Below are 21,154 nucleotides of genomic sequence, written 5' to 3'. Positions count from 1 at the left end.
CTCTAGTCAGTTTCACCGCCTCGGGCAATAGGGCAAGGAGACAACGTAACCTCCAGTTACGACCGGCAGGGGGCGGGCAGTTAACTCGCAGCAGGAGCCAATTAGAAGAAACCGGCTGCATCTCCCGTCGAGGCGAGGGGAGGGAAGATCGCAACGGACAGAGGGGCAGCCCAGGGCGAGGGCAAGGGCCGGAACCGGGGGGCACTGCAGGTCAAGGCGGGAACCCTATAAAACTGCTGTAAGAAACCGCGCCAAGCCAATCCTGGCAGTCTCACGGCATCCTTGCCTCCTGTGGCCCCAGGAGAACCTTCTGGGGCGATTCCTAGTCAGGCGGCCCTGGCGTTTCCTCTTGAGTGGGGGACGTCTGCAAGGACCAAACGTGTCCTGAATAAAGAGTGGGGGGAAGATGAATAATAGTATAGGAAATTGGATAAATAAGCTGGGTTTTTTTGTTTTGTTTTTTTCATTTTCTGTTTAGGGAACAGCTCTGCGGTGGTAAAATCAAATTATGGTAAATATATTTTGATCTGCACGTCAGTCGGGGAAGTGCAAAGTGGTACAGATAAAAAAACAATGCATTTACCCATTGCATGTCACAGCCAAGATCAGTGAAGGCCGGAAGTGGGCTAACCAAGGGATATTTCATCAAAAGTAGGGATATAACTCCTTTTCATTTTCACTTTTGCTTAGTTTTGTATTTTTGTCGATCCTTTAGTGAACTTGAGAATGATTTTAATTAACAGTTTGCAGTAAAATCTATCTGTATTTCAGCGCACATGTCTCCCAGCAGGTGCATTTTGGTTGGGATGCAGCCCGATATCCCATTTTTGCAATCAGGTTCCCTCACTCCCCAATGCATTTCCGTACACTAATTTCATGATTTTATTTTATGGTAACACGTTCATGACCACGTGCACTTTTAGACAGGCTTTCCTTTAATATACTTATTTTCCACTGGCAATCTCCATTTCAAAATGCGGAAAAATGGGAATTTGGAAAAGCGCACTGAGTTTTGATTCACGCGCGGGTGGAAAAATGCAAAAGTTGGTTGCGCTGAAACATGGATGAAAAGGATGCTTCTTCCATCTGTAATCCAGACAAGGAGGAGACGCTGTTGACAGGGGAAGAGCAGGTCTTTGGCTCCCTTGGCTCTTTGGTAGGAAACCATATTTGTGGCTAGGATCGCTTAAGCCCTTTTCCGCAGGAGCGTCGACTTGCGCCTTTGGTGGAGAAGCAGGGTGTGGTTACCGTCTCGGATGCCTGATCTCACTCAAGCGCAGCCGCTACAACCGGGCTTACGCAGAACCGTCTCCCAAACATTTCTTGCTGCTCTCTGTGATGTTTTGTTCAGCCTTCTAATTTGGGTACCAAGAGGGAAGGAGCAGCAATTTTGGTCAAGAAGGAAATAGATAGCGGCAAGAAAAGGGAACGGCAAACAGGAAAAGATAATGTGAGAAGAAGAAAAAAAAAGGAACTAGAGGCAGTGATGGGGAGTGGCAAGAGACAAAGTGAAAGGGAGGGCTCGCGAGCTCAGGGTTTGCTCTACTTCTCCAAGGCTGAGAGTGGACGGTTCCAACCCGCGGAGAAGCGGCCCTCGTCCACCCAGCTTTGCCCACAAGGGGACTGGATGGTGGAGCTGAAGGCCGCAGCAGGCAGAAAATCTCAACCGCGTCAGAGAACATGAGCCTCCAGCTGGTCAGAATTGTTCTGCTCTTGCCTCTCCTCTCCATAGGTAAGTTGTCTTGTCCTTAAGTAAGACACGGCTAAAGATCCGACGTGGCCCCAGCAACCAGCTGGCCCATCACACAGAGCAAAGGTGGCAGATGAAATTGGCAGGCGTCTGGGCTGCGCCATTTCAGCTCGGAGATGGAGCAGTGGCTTGGCGAATGCCCCCTCCCTCTAAGAACAGGAACAGGATAGGAGAAATCATTTTAAAAGTAAGGCGGGCTGCAATCTTGAGGATAGAGAGGAGAAGCTCTGCTGCCATCCTTGAGGGGTTAGGGTTAGGATTGGGCAGTAGGCAAAAGTAGGGCTGGGAGCCAGGTTGGTGTAGTGCCAGGCTGGAAACTGGGAGATGGTGAGTTGCTGAATAGGGTCAACTGGAGTTCAGAGTTCTTCCTCTGTGAAGTAGACTTGATCCTTGAGTGGTAACGTGATGGGTTCAAAAAGAAATGGTGCGGTGGTGTCTCCTCTCCTATTAGAACATAGCAGGATCCATAGAAGAATGCATCATAGAACTGGAGAGTTGGAAGGCACCACAAGGGCAATCTAGTCAACCCTCTGCAGTGTGGAAGAAAACCAATGAGTTCATCCAGCCTCTTCTTAAAAACTTTCAGAGCCTTTCCCCGGTGTACAGATTTTACTATCAGCAAGTTTTTCCTCATAGGTCAACAAAAACTAGGTAGCTGCAACTTACACTCATTCTTCCTGGTCCCAGTTTCTGCAGCTGTAGAAAAAGCTTCTCACCACCTTCCTATGGTACCTGAACCCTGACATCAGATCTTCCCACAGTCTCCTTTTCTATCATCATCATCATCATCTTTATTACGGTCACGGACCAGAATTGCGTCTCCTTTCCTTCAGAGCGAACATCCCTGGATTCTTCAGCCTCCCTGATTGGACTTGCCTTCAAGTCCCTGTATCTGCTTTGTTGCCCTCCACTGAACCTCCACCTTTCTGGAAATGGGGTACCCAGAATGGTGCAGATCCCCTGTCACTCTTCTCCCTGGCCCAGGACGTGATCCAGTAAACCAATTGTTGGTCGTGCATAATTGAAGCAGGCTTTGCTGCTCCTAGATGGCACAGGCAAGGAATTGCCAGGGATCACAATTCTGGGGAGCTGGCAGGAGGGAGGAGCAGTTCCTGAGGACTGTTTTCATCTCCTTTATGGCCACCATCTTTCCTTTCCTAAAATGCACCGAAGCAAAGTGGAATCGATTGCCAAAGGGTCATGCAACCGAAGATCATGTTCTAGAAGCCGCAGGGATGAGCAGAATGGGTGGTGGGAAAGGGAAAGGGAGCCAGAGTCATCCAGTGCAATCATCCATGATGTCACATGCATCTTGACACCATCTTGTACACGGCATGAATTTTGTCATGTTCGTCACTTGTGCAATGCCATTGTAATGCACATGAGCTCCAGAGCTCCAGAAGCCACATGAAGCCCCTACTTGAGATGGGAAACCAGAGCAGAATAAGAAGTCCCAAATGATATGGGGAAGCAGCACCACCCATGAAGGAAGAGGAAGTTTCAAAAGGAAGCCAGAAATGAAATGAAATAAAATAACCAAAATCCTAAGACCCGATGTCCTTTGCAGAAAATATAAGTATGATTACAAAGTTAACCCTTACTCTATGATTACAAAAAAAGTTCACTTTTTTCTATTATCCATGTTTTTTCTAGTCATCAAAACCACAATCACCATAACTGCATTTTTTTCCATTTCATGCAAAAGGTCTATAAGGGGTTTCCAGTCAGCCATAAATGTAGACATCGTCTTTTCTCTGTACAAAGAAGTCACTTTGGCCATCTCAGCGAATTCCATCATTTTCACCAATCGTTCCTCCATTGTGGGTAATGCTAAATCTTTTCATCTTTGGGCGTACAAAATCTCACTGCAATTGTCATGTACAAAGACAAAGGTCCCTGACTTTTTTCTAGTCGCCTGTCCGTTAGTCCCAAAAGGAAAGTCAGCTGAACTCACTCTCTAATCACATTCAGAAATGTTCAATTTAACCACTTTATGGATATCAGAGTCCTTCAAAATGGAGAGCTTAATTTGACACCTGATGATTTTATTTTTTTAAATTGATTATGGACCGTTCTTATATGCTTGCATATTGGTTTTTAACTTGTTTTTTATTTTTACCTGTGGTGAGCCACCCAGAGTCACTTAGATGGGATGGGCAACCATACAAATTGAAATGATGATGATGATGATGATGATGATGAATATCTGCAAGAAATACCGTTTGCCTGGAAGCAAGAACTGGTGGGACCACAAAACAGCCAAAGTAATAGGAAATGAGGAAGCTAAAGTGCTCTGGGACTTTAGAGTTCAAACAGACAAGCATCTGCTATGCAACGCCCCAGATTTCACAACTGTTGATAAGAAAGACAAAACAGTCTGGATAGTGGACATTGCAATCCCTGGAGACAGCAGAAGAGAAGAGAAAGAATTGGAGAAAAATCGCAAAATGTAAAGACCTGCAAATAGAAGTAGAACGACTGTGGCAAAAGAAAGCAAAGATAGAACCAACAGTAATAGGTGCCTCGGGTGCAATCCCAAAACATCTGGAGCACCACTTGAAGACCAGCTGCATTGACAAATTCGCCATCAGTCAATGGCAAAAGGCAGCTTTTCTTGGAACAGCTCACATCCTGTGATGGTACCTCTAACACCATCAGACAAGAACATCTGCCTATCCCAGGTCCTTGGGAAGGACTCGATAGGTGGATAAAAATGCCAAATCCAGTCTAAACATCTGGCTGACTGTGCAGCCAACAATTAAAAAAAAAATTCCAGTAAGAACATAGAGAGGAAAATATAAATTCCTGACAGACCAGAGGGTGGTCCTAGTTTAGAGGCAGCTCTAATGCAAAGAGGGTCTCGTTGCACAAAAACCCTCCCAAGGACTGTTCTTCTATAAACACAGCAGTCACCAGAGTCAGTCAATTAGGTTTAAATACTCTCAGTCAAATTAAAAGTAACCTTATGCAGTATTTCTAGAGAACCTTTTTTTCCTGAAAGGTGCCCTTTTCTTTCTCTTAGCTGTGGTTCCCAACTTCTGCCTTTGTTTCAGAAAGAGAAATCATTTTTCTCTCTAGCAGAAAGGGAGGGGGTTGGGCTACCTGGCCTTGTCTGTGATGCTTTCCCTCATGCAGGTGTGTTAGCCGTGCAAGGTAGTCCAGACAACAAGCAGAACTAGGAGGGCCAGCTCTATTTTTATTGCAAGGTTAGAATAACAGAATCTTGCAATTTCTGCCTCCTCTCCTTTTACTCCCTAGAAAACTAGAGGGGGCCCTTTGAGATGCTTCCTATGCCCTCCCTCCTTCTGTGGGCTGACGCACCTTTCGTGTGATGGTTGCCTTGTCTGCAGCTCTTCCTCCTGTCTCCCAAGGTCGTTCCCACGTACATCAGTCAAGGGGGTTGAAATTCAGACCTATCTGGTTGTCAATGAATGTGAGCCAGGGGCTTCCCTGTCATTTACTACAGTGTTTTCATTTTAAGATTTCAATTTGTAATTATATTTCTGTTTGTTATTCAGCTTCCACCGAGAATGATCAGAAGAGAAGTCCTCCACCCTTTTCTGTGATTCAGACACCTCCTTTTGTGAATGTGATGGAAGGATCAGATGTGACGTTGAGTTGCAGGGTGGAAGGCAACGTTGCTTCCAGGTCGTGGCATATAATATGGATGAAGATGGGACAGAAAGAACGGATTAAAAATTCAACCCAAATTTCTGTAATTGTGAATGAAATGAACAAATCTAGTATCTTAATTCTGAAGGCAGCGAAAGTTGCCGATTCTGGAACCTATGAGTGTCAAACTGGTGACGCAGACAATGATCAAAATGCGAAGATAGAAGTGACAATTTCAGGTAAATATGCCTATTTATTTATTTATTTATTTATTTGCAGTGGGGAAACTTGAATTCTCTTGCTGTTGCCCGTTCTATGGAGATGTCGGAGTTTAGCTGGATTTGGGAGTGTCTAGTTAGTCTTGCGAAAGCAGCAGGACTCATTTGGGCCCTGGCTGGGCTCAGGAGCCATACAGCGTAAGGGATCTGCAGGACGTTTCATGGCTGTAGCCTAGCAGTCAGAAAAAGTCACTGGCAAACCGTTTCTGTCCAGCTGCCAACAAGGGTGTCCTCTGGGTACTCGTGATGGTGGCCGTGACAGTGGGACACACAGGAAAAAGTACACAGAGCTTTGATCAGACTCCCAGCGCTGCCATCTTGACATTTTCAACCTTCCCCTGTGGACCAAGAAAGCCACCTGGGTGCATCCTGGGAGTCTCATTAGCCTCCGAGGGGTCTTGACATTCTTATAGTTTGTGTTTTACGTATAGAATTGTTTTATTAAAGATTTTGTCAAGCAATAAAAGACAAATCTAGAAGAAAAAATAGAAGAAAGAACAGGAAAAAAAGAGAAGAGGAAAAAGTGCGGGAAAAAAGGAGAAAAAGGAAAGATAGTATAAAGAAGACTAGCTAAGAGACATTACTGACATTACTGAACTAAAGTCAGTAAAATAAGTGACTTCTGACCTTCTTTGCAACCGAAATTAACAGACTTATTATCCAACCTCGCCCCTTAATATTATAAAAATCCCTTTGGCCCCTTGTTTAGTGCTTTCCCAACCATCAAATCCATAAATCATTGTAAGTCCTCTGAAGGACACCAGATTTTTTGGGAAATCATTCAGCTCCTAGAAACAAGTGAGCCTTTCGAATTCAACACAGTCTTCCTGCTTTGTGTAGGACGGTTGAGATGGGAAGTTCAGAGGAAGCTGAAAGATTGGTTCCTGTAAGCTGTACTTTTTGTATTTGATTGATTGATTGTGCTCTCAAGTCAGTTTTTGACTCCTGGCAACTGCCTGGACGAGTCCCTGCATTTGCTTGATAAGATTTTTGGAAGTGGTTTGCCGTTGCTTGCTTCCTAGGGCTGAGAGAGAGGGACTGGCCGAAGGTCACCCAGCTGGCTTCGTGTCCAAGATGGGGCTAGAACTCCTGGTCTCCCAGCTTCTAGCCTGGTGCCTTAATTACTACACCAAACTGGCTCTCTAATATACTTTTTATATTAGAAGGTACTCTTTAAACTCTTTAGAAGTACTTTTTAGAAGTACATGCATAAAAATACTCTGAAATATGTTACCAGATTTAGTAGAAGACCAACTTTCCTAGTTGGTAAAATATTCTTAATTCATTCATCCATTATCTGCTGCAGCATTGTGTTGGTGTGGGGGGAAGGGTTATAACTGTGGGGCATTTGAGGTATTTCTACAGTCCCATTTCCTTTGCTCTAGCTACGAAGCGGGGCTTAGATGCAGATGCAAATTACGACCTCTTTTTTCTGCAGAAAGGCCCAACGTGGTGGTGAGTCAGACCCCGGAACATGTCAACGAAACCGAAGGGGCAAATGTCACCATTAGGTGCCATTTTGGGACAGTTGCCAACCTCAGCCAGACGGAAGTGAAATGGCATAAAGACAGCCAGGAACTCAGCAGCCCAAATGGCTCAAGGCAGTTAAACCCGGAAGAGACTCTTAGGCTGACGAATGCAAAAGTGGAGGATTCGGGAAACTACGTGTGTACAGTCAGGATCGGAAACCGGATAGGGTCGGGAAATGCAACGCGCGTTCACATCCGTGGTAAGTGGCAGGAATCTTCTGTGAGAGGGTCCATGGTTTAATGAATTAACCCGGTTGCCTGCGGTCCCACAACACTGTCATTCACAAACTAACCTTGTAGGCTGAGTTCAAGCGACACCCTGAGGCACAAATGTGCTAGTCACGTCGGAGCCTTCTGTGTTGTAGTGACTTGACCACCCGCTACTTAACTGCAGAAATACAAGTCAGTATTTTGAAGGACAGATCCTAACGAGGGGCAGCAGCATTATGAGTTGGGTTGATCTCAAAAAGATCACCATGTAGGTTAATCCCTGGATGGGAAAGCACAAGGAAATTCCAAGCCTTTAGAGTAGATTGGATCTTGTCTCTTGTCTCTTGTCTCTTGTCTCTTGTCTCTTGTCTCTTGTCTCTTGTCTCTTGTCTCTTGTCTCTTGTCTCTTGCCTCTTGTCTCTTGCCTCTTGTCTCTTGTCTCTTGCTTCTTGCCTCTTGCCTCTTGCCTCTTATTTTATTTATTTATCCATCCCTCCTGGTTGGCTAAGGCCTCCCAGGAGGTGAGGTGTGGTTGGCTTCTGGCATAGGTGAAGGCGTCCCTGAGAGAGGGGATGGTTCTGCCAGTGCTTAAGTAGGTGGTGGTCTGCCCCTTCCTCAAAAAGCCATTACTAGACCCCACCATTCTGGACAATTTTCACCCTTGCCTTTTTTAGGGAAGGTTGTTGAGAAAGTGGTTGTGTGTCAGTTTCAGAGAAGCCTGGAGATTATCTGGACCCCTTCCAGTTGGGTTTCAGGCCCAGGCTCACCACAGCATCAGTCATCTTGTGGAGGTGGGATGGAGTTAGTGCAGCCATCCTTGCTCTTCTTGGTCTCTCAGCAGCTTTCAGTAGCATTTCTGGACCAGCTCTGGGGGTTGAGAATGGGAGACACGGTCTTGCCCTGGTTCCCTTCCTTTCTCTGGCCTGGTTCCAGTTGGCATTATTGGAGGGGAGAGGTCCATCCCACAGGTCCTGTTTTTGGGATGCCACAGGGCTTAACTCTCTCCCGACTCCTATTTAACATCAGCATGAAGACACTGGGGGAGGTCATTCAATGGAACAGGATGAAGTATCATCCATATGCTGATGACATCTAATTATACATCTCTGTCCTGAGGCAACCCACTGATGGTGCTGAGATTCTGTCTTGGTATTTGGAGACTGTGGGGGTTTGGATGGAGAAGAACAAGCTTCAGTTCAACCCTGGCTAAGCTGAAGGGCTTTGGGTCTTAGGGCTTCCTGCATCTGGTGATCTTCCATCTTGAATTCTGTTACCCTACCTCAGACAGAACCAGTATGCAGTTGGGGGTCCTCCTGGGCTCACAGCTCCTATTCGAGGAGCAGATGGCTGCTAATGAGAGGGTGGTTTTTTATGCAGCTTCATGTTGTGCACCAATTTTGGCCTTTCCTGGTCCAGGAGGCATGGTACATGGTCAGTCATGCTTTGGTCACCTGCCAAATGGGTTACTGCCATGTGCTATACATGGACTGCCCTTGAAGAAATTGGCCCAGTATGCATCGATGTGGGCCACTATGATTTTCCCATGTAACAGCCCTGCTTTGTGGGCTGCACTGCTTACCAATAAGTTTCTAAGTGCAATTTAAGGTGCTGGTTATCACCTATAGAGCCTTTTGTACCATAGGGCCAGGATGTTTGAGGAACCCCCTATCTCCAGTTCTCTCTACCAAGTTCATTAGACCTGGCAGGAGAGGCATGCTCCAGGTCACGTCTATTAGGGAGTGCCACCTAGTGGGACCTGTATTGTTTTGCCCTTTGTCATTTATATTGTTGTGCTTAACTTCTGCTTGCTACTTGGATTGGCTCTGGTAACATGGACAGCTACTGTATATGAAGTGATGAAGACAAAGAAACAAAATAAATACCTAAATAAGGCAATAAATGTAAACATATTTGCTGCTCTGTCTGGAACATGGGTATGGGCTTGCTGTGGATAGTCCAGCCAATCAATGTTCTGGATTGCTCATAACGGAATACAGGGTGCTTCTTTGATGAGTCTATGTGGAAACAGTTCTTTAAAGAAATAAAACACAGAAACTGCTGCGTAGGAGACCAAGGAGTCTCATCTCCTATGGCTTACCCCTCCTTCCTTCCTTCCTTCCTTCCTTCCTTCCTTCCTTCCTTCCTTCCTTCCTTCCTTCCTTCCTTCCTTCCTTCCTTCCTTCCTTCCTTCCTTCCTTCCTTCCTTCCTTCCTTCCTCCCTCCCTCCCTCCCTCCCTCTTCCTTTCATCAATGTATATGGCCACCCACATGCCAGAGTGAGCCTGCGTGGGTAACAGGAACATTAAAAAAGAACTGTATGTATCATCTATCATATCTATATGTCTGTCTGTCTGTCTGTCTGTCTGTCTGTCTGTCTGTCTATCTATCTATCTATCTATCTATCTATCTATCTAATCTTGTGTCTCAGCATGTTCAACTCAAATCTGCAGATGGTGGTATCTCACAAATGCAGCTTGCATCAACCCAACCTTCTACTCTGGGCTTCCTTCCTTCCTCTGGCCTTCAGCCGAGTTGAACACCAAGATGGTTGAAACTATTGTCTTTTTCCCCCCACAGTTGCAAATCTATTGGTGATACAGTTACCATCTTTCATCCAGTCAACAGAAGGGGAAAACCTCACTATAGACTGTAGAGTCCAGGGGAAGGAAGCCAAACACCTCCCCGATGTCACATGGTATAAGACTGCCTCTGATGGAGAGAAGAGTTTGATGACAAATGCAACTACCTTTCTGAAAGGCCGGGCTTCTCTGTTTTTGAGGAACATCAAAAAGGAGGACTCTGGAAACTATACCTGTGAAGTTGATAAATATGGTCAGGGGAATGGCACAAGGGTGACAGTCCTTGGTAAATAGAACCATTTCCCCACCTTCTTATGGGAATGAGAAGCAGAGCTGAAGACAGACACAGCTGGAGTTAGGAAGGAATGGTGTAGAGTGATCCAAGGAAATTCTGGCTGGAGCAGGACTTAGAGCCCCAGTGAAATATCTAGACCAGTGTTTCAACCTCAGCAACCTCAGCTGAAGTGGACTTCAACTTCCATGCTGGCTGGGGAATTCTGGGAGTTTAAGTCCATACACCTTAAAGTTGCTGAGACTGAGAAACACTGCTTTGCATACCTGTGAAGGTCGTTGATGTGAGGATTGGTCACAGTTACTTTTTCATCATTGTCATAACTACAGTCACTAAATGAGGCAGTCACTAAATGAGGACTACCTGTAGTCTGACCTATTTTGTCAGTTGATGATTCAAGATATTGTACAAGAACCTACAAAATAAGTTATAGATTGTAAGTCAGAAAGTAAAAACCAGAGCAAAACCCAATAACGGTGTGGTCAAGGTGTGATGTATTTTACAAATAGTAAAACAAAACTTAGCCATGTTCAGAAAAATAAGATTACATTGATTAGATAGTAACATCTGTGAATAAAATAAATCCAGATGGCTTGCGAACCTGACCAGAAGGGGTCAAATTGGGTTAAGTCAATAATCAGGTCCAGCATGTTGTGTGAATGCTGCCACTACCTAGCATCAGAGATTTCAACATTCCCCATCCCCTCAGCTTGCTGATGATGACAATGACTGGCTTCACATACTGTCTATATTTTGCTAGGATGTAATGGGAATCCAGAGTTGGTGGCTTCGCATGTTTGGTGAACCCAGGTCATTGTAGGTTATTCTGTAGATGGTTGATTATGGCATGACTTCAACCAGAAGTCTTTTAGGTACATGAAACCAATCAGACTGGAGCTTAATGAACCCGATTTCATTGATTTCTCTCCAGAGATCAGTGAGAAATACCTCTGATACAGGGCTATGTCACAAATTTGCCCCTCACGGAGAATGTTGGCATGGAAACCAGAGCACGTAGTGCAGTAGAAATCATGATGGCATCCTGCGTGTCGTGATGTTATTGTGCAAATGATGCAAACAATGTAATTAGCATGAGATGTGGGATGGCGTGTGGGACATCAGCAGTCATCGCTGTGGGCTTCATACGTTTGCTAGCCTAGCCCCCTCCGAGGATGTTGAGCTCACAATTCTAAGAGTCCCAGCGAGTGCCTCTGGACCGAGGAGTAGATAAAGCTTCTCTTCCGAGGCTGTCCATCATCACCAGCACATTTCACTTTGCTTGTTTAGCAGGACGTGAGAAGCCATCACAGAAAGCCAACGTCAATGCTGATGGCAGGCAACCAGGCCAGCCCCCTGAAAGTATCGGGAGTGGAGTCGGAATCCCCGTGGGTATTGGAGTAGCGGTGGGGACCCTCGTCTTCTTGCTGCTGCTGGGTGTTGTGGTGTGGAGATCCAAGAGGAAAGGCAAAGGTGGGACTTTCTTCCACAGCTATACTTTTAGGCTTTTACATTTTTGGAAGAAGGGGAACAAACCATAGGTCTCTTCCCATGATCCTGAGGAGTAGGAGGAGAACCTTGTTAGTCTGTGGTGGCATAAAAGTGGGAGGAGTCTGGTGGCCCCTTTTCCAACAAACAAATTCAGAGGACAGAGATTTGACTGTGCAGTCATGACCACCGTCTTAATCTTTTTGATGCCCCCATAGATGCCCTTCCTTACCAATTTGTCCTGCTGAAAACTTGCACAAATGCACAAAGTCAGGGCATTTCCCATGTACTTTATGGATGGTGGTTGCTTTGCTCATTGGAAAAAACACACAATTAAATCCCCTCCAAAGCTTAGTGAGGCATGAACTTCTCAGAAGGAAGATGCTCAGCCCCAGATTTCACAAAGGATGGCCAGTGAGGACTTCAGACAGGATTGGCCATCCTCAGAGGTGTTCACTCACAGACTCCTTCAAAATAATTATTTAATGCCCATTTGGGAATAACTGTTTTGCATTCCTGTTCCTTTCACTCTGGTAGAAACTTCAGGAACCCCCTCAGAGGTCAATCCTGCTTTAAGCAGAGAAGCCAGAAAGGTAAATCAAATGATTGTTTCATCATGAAGACACCCTGGGGTCTGTACCTCCCTGCACTTGGCATTTACTTGATGTTTATATACTTTTGTGGGTTTTTATAATTTTTATTGAAAGTTTTAACAGCAATAATAAGAACTAATACGAAAAGTCCATAAAGGGTTTCTAGTCTAATCAAAGAAGTCAATTTGTCTATCTCAGCAAATTCTGTCAATTTCACCAACCATTCCCCCATGGTGGGTAATGCCGAATTTTTCCATCTTTGTGCAAATAATAATCTCAACACAGTAATCATATACTGAAATAATCTTCCATGACTTTTTTCTAACTGTTTATCCATCAATCCTAAAAGAAAAAGTTCTGGCTTCAATTGAATATTAATCTTTCAAATCCTCTACATTAACGTATGTATTTGAATCCAATTTTTTTTAGCTTTTTTACATGTCCACCAAGCATGATAAAAATGTCCCTTCATGTTGTTCACATTTCCAACATAAATTTGAAGTGCCTTTATACACTCTAGATAATTTCTCTGGCATCATGTACCAACGATGCATCATTTTATAAAAAATCTCTTTAACATCATAACATAATGTAAATTTTAACCCTTTTAGCCACACATTTTCCCATTGATCCATCTGTTATATAATAACCAAAATTCTTAACCCACTCTATCATACATTTTTTAATCTGTTCTTCCTCCGTTTCAAATTTCAACAAAGGTTTATACATTTTAGCAATTACATGTTGCTCATCGGTACATAGTTGTACTTCAAATTCTGTCTTACATTCCTCCATACCATAAGTCTTTTTATCTGTTTTGAATCTTTCTGTTAACTGTAAACTATATCCTTCTGCATTAGTTGCTCTCTTGATTTAATTTTATATTACCCTTGTTGATTTTCCAATAATCAAATATTAGACAATCAACAAATTTAGATATATCTTTTTGTCATTGCTTGAAATGGTACATCAGTTGTCAAAACAGGCATTGTGTGAAACGAAAACATCTGCAAATGCCCTTAACTTCCACATTCCTCTTAACTCCTGCAATTCTCTCATCTTGTCTTAGGTCTCTATTCAGTACCTCAAAAACTAAAATGAACCAGAGTGGAGACAGTGGGCATCCTTGTCTTGTCCCTTTTTGAATCTCACAAGATTTTGTTAGTTCTCCATTAACAATTATTTGTGCTTTCTTTGAAGTATAAATCAAACTTACCCATTTAATAAAATTATCTCCAAGGTTCACATGTTCCACAACTCTAAACAAGAAAATCCAGTTCAAATTGTCAAAGGCCTTCTGTGCGTCTAAGATCAACAGTGGCTGTTTTTCATTGTGTTGCTCCAAAAGCTCCAGAATATCCAAAACATTTCTAATATTATCTCATATTTGTCTTTTAGGTAAAAACCCACATTGATCTTCATGAATAAAGTCCTGTAAAATTATTTTCAACCTTTCAGCCAAAAGCATAAACAATTTATAGTCATTATTCAATAAAGATATTGGTCGATAATTTCTTGTTAAAGTCAGATCTTGGGCCTTGTTAAGTATTAATGCTATATCAGCTTCTTTCCAGCTTTCAGGAATCTTTCCATTCTGTAAAATAATATTCATTGTTTGTTGCAAAGGTTATAAAAGTTCATCCTCAACACATTTATAGTAAGAAGCCAGCAGACCATCTGGACTAGGTGCCCCTCCCGTTTTAGTTTTTTTAGTAGCTTCACACACTTCCCTTATAGTTAGTTACAGGTCCATTCAAAATTTGTCTCTGATCCTCTGTGATCTTCGATAAATTCTATTTATGTAAATATTCATCCGCTTTTTCCAAGGAAATTTCTTGACCCTTATATAAAGTAGAATAATACTGATGAAACACTTTTTGTAAATTTGCATTATCTGTTATTACGCTATTTCCTTCCTGTAACTTTAGTATCACTCTTTTCTTTTTCTTTTCACAAATTACAGTATATGCCAGCAGCTTCCTCAGATTATTTGCAAATTCAAAATTTCTTTGTTTTGCATAATTCACCTTTATCTCTATCTTTCTCACTGTTAACATAGATAGTTGCTTCTATAGAAGCTTAACTGGGTGGGTAATAGTTGTCCTTTAATTGTTCTTCCTTTTTTATCTCATCCAAAATTACCTATATTTTCTCTTGCCTTTTCTTTTTAAATCCACTATTATGTTGTATAAAATATCCTCTTACAAAAGCTTTGCTTGCATCCCAAACCATTCTTATTTCTGTGCCTTTATTAGGATTATTCTTTTAACTTCTTTTTGCAATCCTCTGTTACTGTTTCCTTTTGTGTCTCATTCAATCGCCACCTAAAAGAGCCATTTTTCCTTTTGAAAGTTAAAGTCACTGGATTGTGGTCTGAGAAAGTCTTTGGTAATGTCTCCACTTTATGAACATCAAAAACATCAAGATGAACATTTATACTTCAATAGAGATCCAAATCATATCTATTCTTGAAAAGGATCTATGTATGTCAGAAAAATAAGTATATCCTTTTGAGTCACCATTTTTATATCTCCATACATCAACAAGCTCCAAATTATCCATTAAATTAAAAAAAAAAAACTTTGATAGTTTGCCTTGTGTATTTTTCATATTTTTCTCAGAAGTTCTATCTTTTTGTGGGGAAACCACCCCATTCCAATTTCTCAGGAAGCAGCAATTTCATACTGTAATTTCATACAAAGTGTTTACATACTTTTGTAACTTATGGGACTACTGAACATTTGTCAGCCTTGTGAGGTAGTCCAGACAAGAAGCACACCCAGCAGTACTAGCTCTGTCTTGATTGTAAGGGTACATTAACAGAATCTTGCAGCTCTGAAAGTACAACTCTTCCCCATCGCCTTTACGGTCCAAGAAACTAGGCAGGGTCTCTTCCAAGACATTTGCCTTGCTCCCATTCCTTCTGAGGGCTCAGCTGCCTCTTATCGGACCATTGTCTAGTCTCTAGCTCTTCCTCCTGACTCCCGAGGTAATTCCCACATACCACTGAAATATGCTTGAGTTTGTTGACTTGTTTTGAGGATAGAGAAAAGATGCCCTTTAGAATTCGTTTTGCTTCACAATGTGCAGGCAGAGCTTCAAGCGCACTGTCATGTCTGCCATCTTGACTTTTTTTTTTAACCACAGCTTGAGGACACCTCTTTTGCTCACTCACTCAATGGATTGACTTGTTCCTTCACTTCTCTTGACCTTTGCTTGTTCTTGCTATGAAAGATTTCTTCTTGTTTCTCAGCAGCCCAATTTTAGCATCAGTCCTATCATCTCCAAGGTCAGTCTGCACCAACCCACTGTCCTCTAGGATTGTTGGGGCTACAAATCCCATAATGTCCCAGCTGTAGCCCTAGCACATCTGGAGGGAGAGACATTTTTGCAAGTAATAAAAGCTGATCCCTGGATTGGGGAATCCATTCTCAACTCTTGCTTCAAGATGGTGAACATATGTTTATATGCCTGGACACGTCTCAATGTTCAATCTAGTGGCTGCATTCACACAATATGCAAAGCTTAATTTGTTTTAACTTTGTGTAGGATTGGGGGGGGGGGCAGGAGGAAGATGGTGACTTACAATTGCCTAAACCCTGTATATTTGGGTGGTTTATGGTTCAGTGCATAATCCCAGATCATGGGGTCAATTTAGTACCCAGGTTAAGCAAGTGATGTGAACCACAGCTTCTGTTTCTGACAAATGGTCTCTGAGAGCCAGTTCCAGTCTGTGGAGTCTCAGAACTCATGGTGGTTTTTGTTCCTGTTTAGAGGGGCTGCTGCTTTTACGATCACAGATAATGCTACCTTTCCTCTGTCCCTATCTTGCCAACAGCACACTTCTTTGACCAACCAAGTGAGTGATATGACGTACGCTGACCTCAGATTCCACAAAAGGGAAGTTCAGCCAGATGCTGAAGTTGTGTATGCAGAAGTGAAAGTGGGTGCAAAACGGCCTGGGCACAAAGACAGAGCGACTCAGCTTGCAGGCCTTCACTGAGAGAAGAGGCAGAAGGGGTTATTGAGAGACAAGCTGTCTTCAGAAGTTCCTGAGATATGCCCTACCATGAAACTGATTGGTTCCTCTTAAAAGGCCATTGCCTTGACAAGTCTCCACCTGTTGTCTACGAAAGGAAGAATTGTAGTCAGCCTCCCCTTTCCTGCTTCTGTAGGGATGAACAACTCTGTCTTCTAAACTGAAGCCCTGATGACTCACCTGCTTGTCTTCCAAAGGACAGCCTTCTCTCGAAAGGGCTGCCATAGGATCATATTCTGTGTAGAAGTGTCTTCTCTTGAGGACCTGGAAGGCAGACTGAGTGGGCCACCGGGACACAATCTTCTCCACTAGGGTGATATGTTTTGCCTCTGACATTGACAGTTGAAAACTCTTGCAAGCCTTTGAACTTGAACAGGGCTTCCAGATGTGGGCTGCAAAAACCCAGAAGAACACAAGATGGCAGAAAAGACATCCAGGAAACTTTCTTTGTCTCCATCTAACAGTCATCTGAATTTCTGCAGCCAACATCTAACAGCCCTAATCATAGCAATGTGGCAAATGAACATTTCCCAGATCCGATCCATTTCTACTAGAAATCCTCTCAAGGGATGTGGCCCTCAGAAGTAATCTGTATGCAGATCACATGCTGGGCATGGTTTAAGTGAGCAGGAGGTGGGCTAGAGCAAAAGTGGGCAGGGAACCCAACCTTTCTTTTTTTGACACACATCCTATCTCTTTTTCTTTTGGACATCCTCTTCTCTTTCTCCTCACCTCTGCATTAGAACTGAGTGTGGGAGAGGTTGAAAAGAGAGCTGTATTTTCCTTTTTTTGCATTAAAAACAGCTTTGGAGTTGGGGCAGCAAGGGGACAATTGGGAGATATGCAACTGGATTGTTCACAGGTTGCTCTTCCCACCACTGGGTGTCCCCCAGATACTGTTCTGATCATTTAAATCCCAGCCCCAATTCTGCACCGCTAAAGTGGAAAAACTAAAGATAGAAGATTGATTTTTTTTTCTACTGTCAGGTAGCATGGCAAGAATGTGGTTTGCCAGGTCAAGGAAACTATGCATGAAGAGCTAATTTATAGTAGGTTCCATGAGGCTGCTTACATTGTACCAGTTGGCTGGAGCAGATATGCCCTGCATTTGGGGCCATCTGTGCCAGTGGCTGCTTTTAACTAACATTTGCTCAATGTCAACTCACCCCTCTGCAGTACGGGGATAATGGTAGGGAGGAAACTTACAAGGAAAAGTGAGAGAGATAAAGACTACAAAGCACTTTGAAACATCCTTAAAAAAATCAATATTATTCTTGTATAAACATGAACCAGTTACCAGAAAATAACCTGGGTTAATAAGGCAATATTAATAAAGTGTGCATGTGTGTGTGTGTTGGGTAAGCCATTAATCTGCAAGTTTAGCTAGAACTACATCCTGAACATACATTAGCTAGAAATACATCCCGAACTTCTCCATTTGAATTGGAAGCCTGCAAAAGCTTATCAGAAAGCTGACTCTTGTTAAAGTCAACCCTTTAGACTGGCGACGATCAGGGCATAACATTTTCACTTATGCTCTGTTTTCAGGAAATGGCACTGGACCTTAAGAGGTGATAGGCAAGGTCCCATAAATTGAGCTGTTTTTCTTTGCAGAACCCCCCCCCCCCCATCTGCCCCTAGATTAGCTACAAGGCTTTGCCTCCTGCGAATTCTATGACATCACAGAAGTTTACCAAGTTATCTGTGGACTTATAGTTAGGTAGTTTACGAGCAACCACGCTTCCCTAGTCATTCTGGCAGTTTCCTGCAATTCTTCACCTTTCCTCTGCTTCCTCCTGGTTGAGCTTCCCAAACCCCAGATTTTTTGTACTCCTAGCAGGCTTTTGCTATGCTCTGGCGTTCATGAGTTTGTCCATCCCTCCTTGTCTTCAGTGACATCACAGCAGTTCACCCAGTAGCAAGAGGAAGACTCTCAGAAGCCAACCAGCAAATTCTCTCTCTTTCTCTTAAACTTTAAAGGAAGAGAAGGGGAATACTTTGAATTTAAATTTGATACTCAATTTATCAGTCTGCGAAGGAACCGCTAGGCTAAGCTGGCTCGATTTATCACTCTAAAAACACATGAAAGCATTTAAAATGGCACCCACACAAGAAATTTTTAAAGCTTTAATGATGGGATTTGAGAAGAGAAGAGTTAAGATATCTTGTAGGCCAAAACAGGAGGAGGAGGAGGAGGTCGTCTGAGAGTTGAGAGTCTTAGTATGTTTCACACATGTATCTAGCTTCAAAACTCAGAGGTTTTTAAAGTCTCACTCCATCTAGAGATTCAAGAAATTGAAGTTTCTTCTCCTTGATGCTTCCCTACCAGGAAGCTCCCAAAGGTTATGGAGAGGAGAAAAGCGAATAATAGCCTAAGAGAAACAAAATACTCTTCAAGGATATTTGGAATTGTTTCCTTAAATTCATATGGCTTTTGAGGAGCACTTCCCAGAAATGACTCAAAGAAAGAAATTAAATATAAAATTTGAGGTGTTCAGCAAGACGAGGGTCCTTGGAAAGTTTCTCTTCCAACGCCATGTATCTCAGTGGTGCTTTCTCTTTATGCCTGGGGAAGAAAGAAAAGCAATTACTGTTCCAGTGCCACTAACTGTGTGTTACCCCTGATGTTGGCTGTTTTTTTTTCATGATTCAAGCCATATCTAAAGTTGTCAGGCCCAGCCCAATAATGATGAAACAGTCCAGTCGAGTACAGTTCCTTTATTTGCTTACGCCTTATAGACAGAATCAAGCCAGACTCAGTCCATACTATTGCAACTAGTGGATATACCCTGGGAGAGTCTAGGGAAGGGCTGTCCTGAACCTCTTACTTCTCCCACGCTCCCCCTGCAGACCGCGTTGCCTTTTGCCTCCTTTCCCCTGCTTCCCCTCCTTCTGACAGCCTTGATCTCCCACATCACTCTCCTCCTCATAGATACATTCCATCACAAAAGTCTTGGAAATTATCAAGGTAGCATCTAACTGTGTATGAGATGCCCTTTGTTGTTGTCATCCTTATTTTCATTGTTAAAAAGACCCCCCCCTTCCAAAACAAAGTCCTACAAGGAGCGATTCAGAGAACTGACCATGCTTATTTTGGATAAGAAAAGATTAAAGATTAGACGTAGATGTGACAGCCATCTTCAAATATCTGGGCAGCTGCCATACAGAAGATAGAAAACAGAATGGCTCACTGCTGCAATCAGGTTTGTTTCTTGGAAACAGCAGATTTGGGTTAAAGATTAGTGTGATAGGATTAGGATTCAAGGGTTTTGATAGAAGAGTCAGGGCCGTAGAGTATCCTGTTTTTTCCCCATTTTTTTTTATTCAAGTAAAATAAAATTTTACTGGGTAGGGAATTCTGGAAGTTGAAGTCCACACTTCTTCAAACTGCCAAGGTTGAGAAGCGCTGCCTTAAGCACAGGCCAACAATGGTGCCCTCTCATGCCATGAGATGGAAACAAACGTGAAATCTGACAATACCTTCAGACCCTTTAACACCTTTTAAACTTTAATCACTCACCATGCCGAGGAAAACATTTTTTTTTAACAATGCCGATTAAAATCGAACATGGCAGATAAGGACAATTACAAAAAATTCAACTAAAGTCAAGTGTGGGAAGAAAAGGAAGGAGAATTTGTATGGTACCGTGTATTAGTCATCAGCTAGATGGCAGAGAAAAAAAGAGGAGTCTATGGTGGGAATATTAGCAGCAGGGGATCACAATCTCCACTTAAATTACAGGAGAATGGGGAGGTTTTAACTCATCCTGGAGTTCTCTTGCTACTGCTAAGATCTACTAGCATAAATGGCTGCATTTGTACCATGCTAAATACTAAGTTAACAAAATACAGTGGTTGTATTCATGTAAAAAATAAAACTCAAGCCAAATTTGTGGTTTATGTTTTATGGCTTCAATAGTTCTGGGTTTTATTGTTGTTGTGAGCCACCCAGAGTTGTGTTTTAAGATGAGCGGCCATACACATTTCAATTAATAAAATAAAATAAGATAAAATAAAATAAAATAAAATAAAATAAAATAAAATAAACCATATTACGACTTAATGAGGTGGCTTGGTTCAGGGTGTGTGAATCAATGCCATTTGAGTTTAGTCTAGCAGGCTGTATGAACACAGCCTGGGCTTTCAGTGGATGGGCAAGGGGAAATGTTATGAACATCCCAGCTGTTCCCAGCCCACTTCTGTGTGAGACCCCAGAAGCAAAAAGGTTGCCCAACCTCTGCTGTTGTCTGATCTAATTTCTTAGATCCTTCTTTGAATGGGGCCAGACAAAATGACCTTCGACAATCTTTCTCGCTGTATGATTCTGTGAAACTAGATGAATGTCTATATTGCAGACTTCTTCTAGTAAGAATGTGGGGCTACTCTTTGCAGTAACAGTGCTAGAGTTTGCAGAAGATTAGTCTAGTCTAGTCTAGTCTAGTCTAGTCTAGTCTAGTCTAGTCTATTCTCTCTAAAAAAGCAACTGTATGAATCAACACAGCAGAGAGGGACTGTGTGTTTCAGTGGCCTGGAATTCTGCTCCCATCCCTACACTGTCTGGGCTTAAATCCCATTCACAGCACCTGCTGAGTCGGATCTCCAAGATGCGGATGCGGAACATGGCATCTGAGCAGTAGTTCAGATAGGCATCTTCATCCTCCAAGGTCATGTTGAGTTGGTTCTGCTGGTACCACTGCTGCTTCTTCTGGAGCTCCTGAGTTTCCTATGCAAGGAGGGAGAGAAAGGCTGGGTTCATCCTGCAGGCTAAACCCTCAAACTGGATGAAC

The 21,154-nt window shown here is 43.0% G+C and overlaps 2 protein-coding genes across 4 annotated transcripts in view; one reads left to right on the top strand and one right to left on the bottom strand.

Moving 5' to 3' along the window:
* Nucleotides 1-1,529: 1,529 nt before the first annotated feature.
* LOC112542277 (low affinity immunoglobulin gamma Fc region receptor III-A-like) lies at nucleotides 1,530-20,966 on the top strand. 3 transcript variants are annotated; one of them, XM_088135886.1, is made up of 7 exons: nucleotides 1,530-1,732; nucleotides 5,269-5,601; nucleotides 7,079-7,369; nucleotides 9,957-10,244; nucleotides 11,541-11,720; nucleotides 12,273-12,328; nucleotides 16,167-20,966. In XM_088135886.1, the coding sequence occupies exons 1-7, from the start codon at nucleotides 1,681-1,683 to the stop codon at nucleotides 16,329-16,331; spliced, it is 1,365 nt and encodes a 454-aa protein (XP_087992012.1). In that variant the 5' UTR covers nucleotides 1,530-1,680; the 3' UTR covers nucleotides 16,332-20,966. The 3 variants fall into 3 exon arrangements, with proteins under 3 accessions (XP_087992012.1, XP_025030511.1, XP_025030512.1); XM_025174743.2 differs by having other exon boundaries at nucleotides 11,538-11,720; XM_025174744.2 differs by lacking the exon at nucleotides 9,957-10,244 and having other exon boundaries at nucleotides 11,538-11,720.
* Nucleotides 18,840-21,154, bottom strand: part of DRC7 (dynein regulatory complex subunit 7) — a 42,602-nt gene continuing 40,287 nt past the window's right edge. Inside the window, exons 16-17 of the mRNA XM_088135884.1 lie at nucleotides 20,951-21,090; nucleotides 18,840-18,933 (exon numbers count right to left, since the gene is read on the bottom strand). Of these exons, the coding sequence (XP_087992010.1) occupies nucleotides 18,840-18,933; nucleotides 20,951-21,090 (234 nt within the window). The remainder of the gene's footprint in view (nucleotides 18,934-20,950; nucleotides 21,091-21,154) is intronic.

The sequence above is a fragment of the Python bivittatus genome, unplaced genomic scaffold, assembly GCF_059951505.1.
Source record: "Python bivittatus isolate LINGU-HERP-01145 unplaced genomic scaffold, Pbiv_v1 ctg000190_np1212, whole genome shotgun sequence".
In the NCBI taxonomy this organism is placed as follows: domain Eukaryota; kingdom Metazoa; phylum Chordata; class Lepidosauria; order Squamata; family Pythonidae; genus Python; species Python bivittatus.
This window is presented reverse-complemented; position numbering and strand designations above follow the sequence as displayed.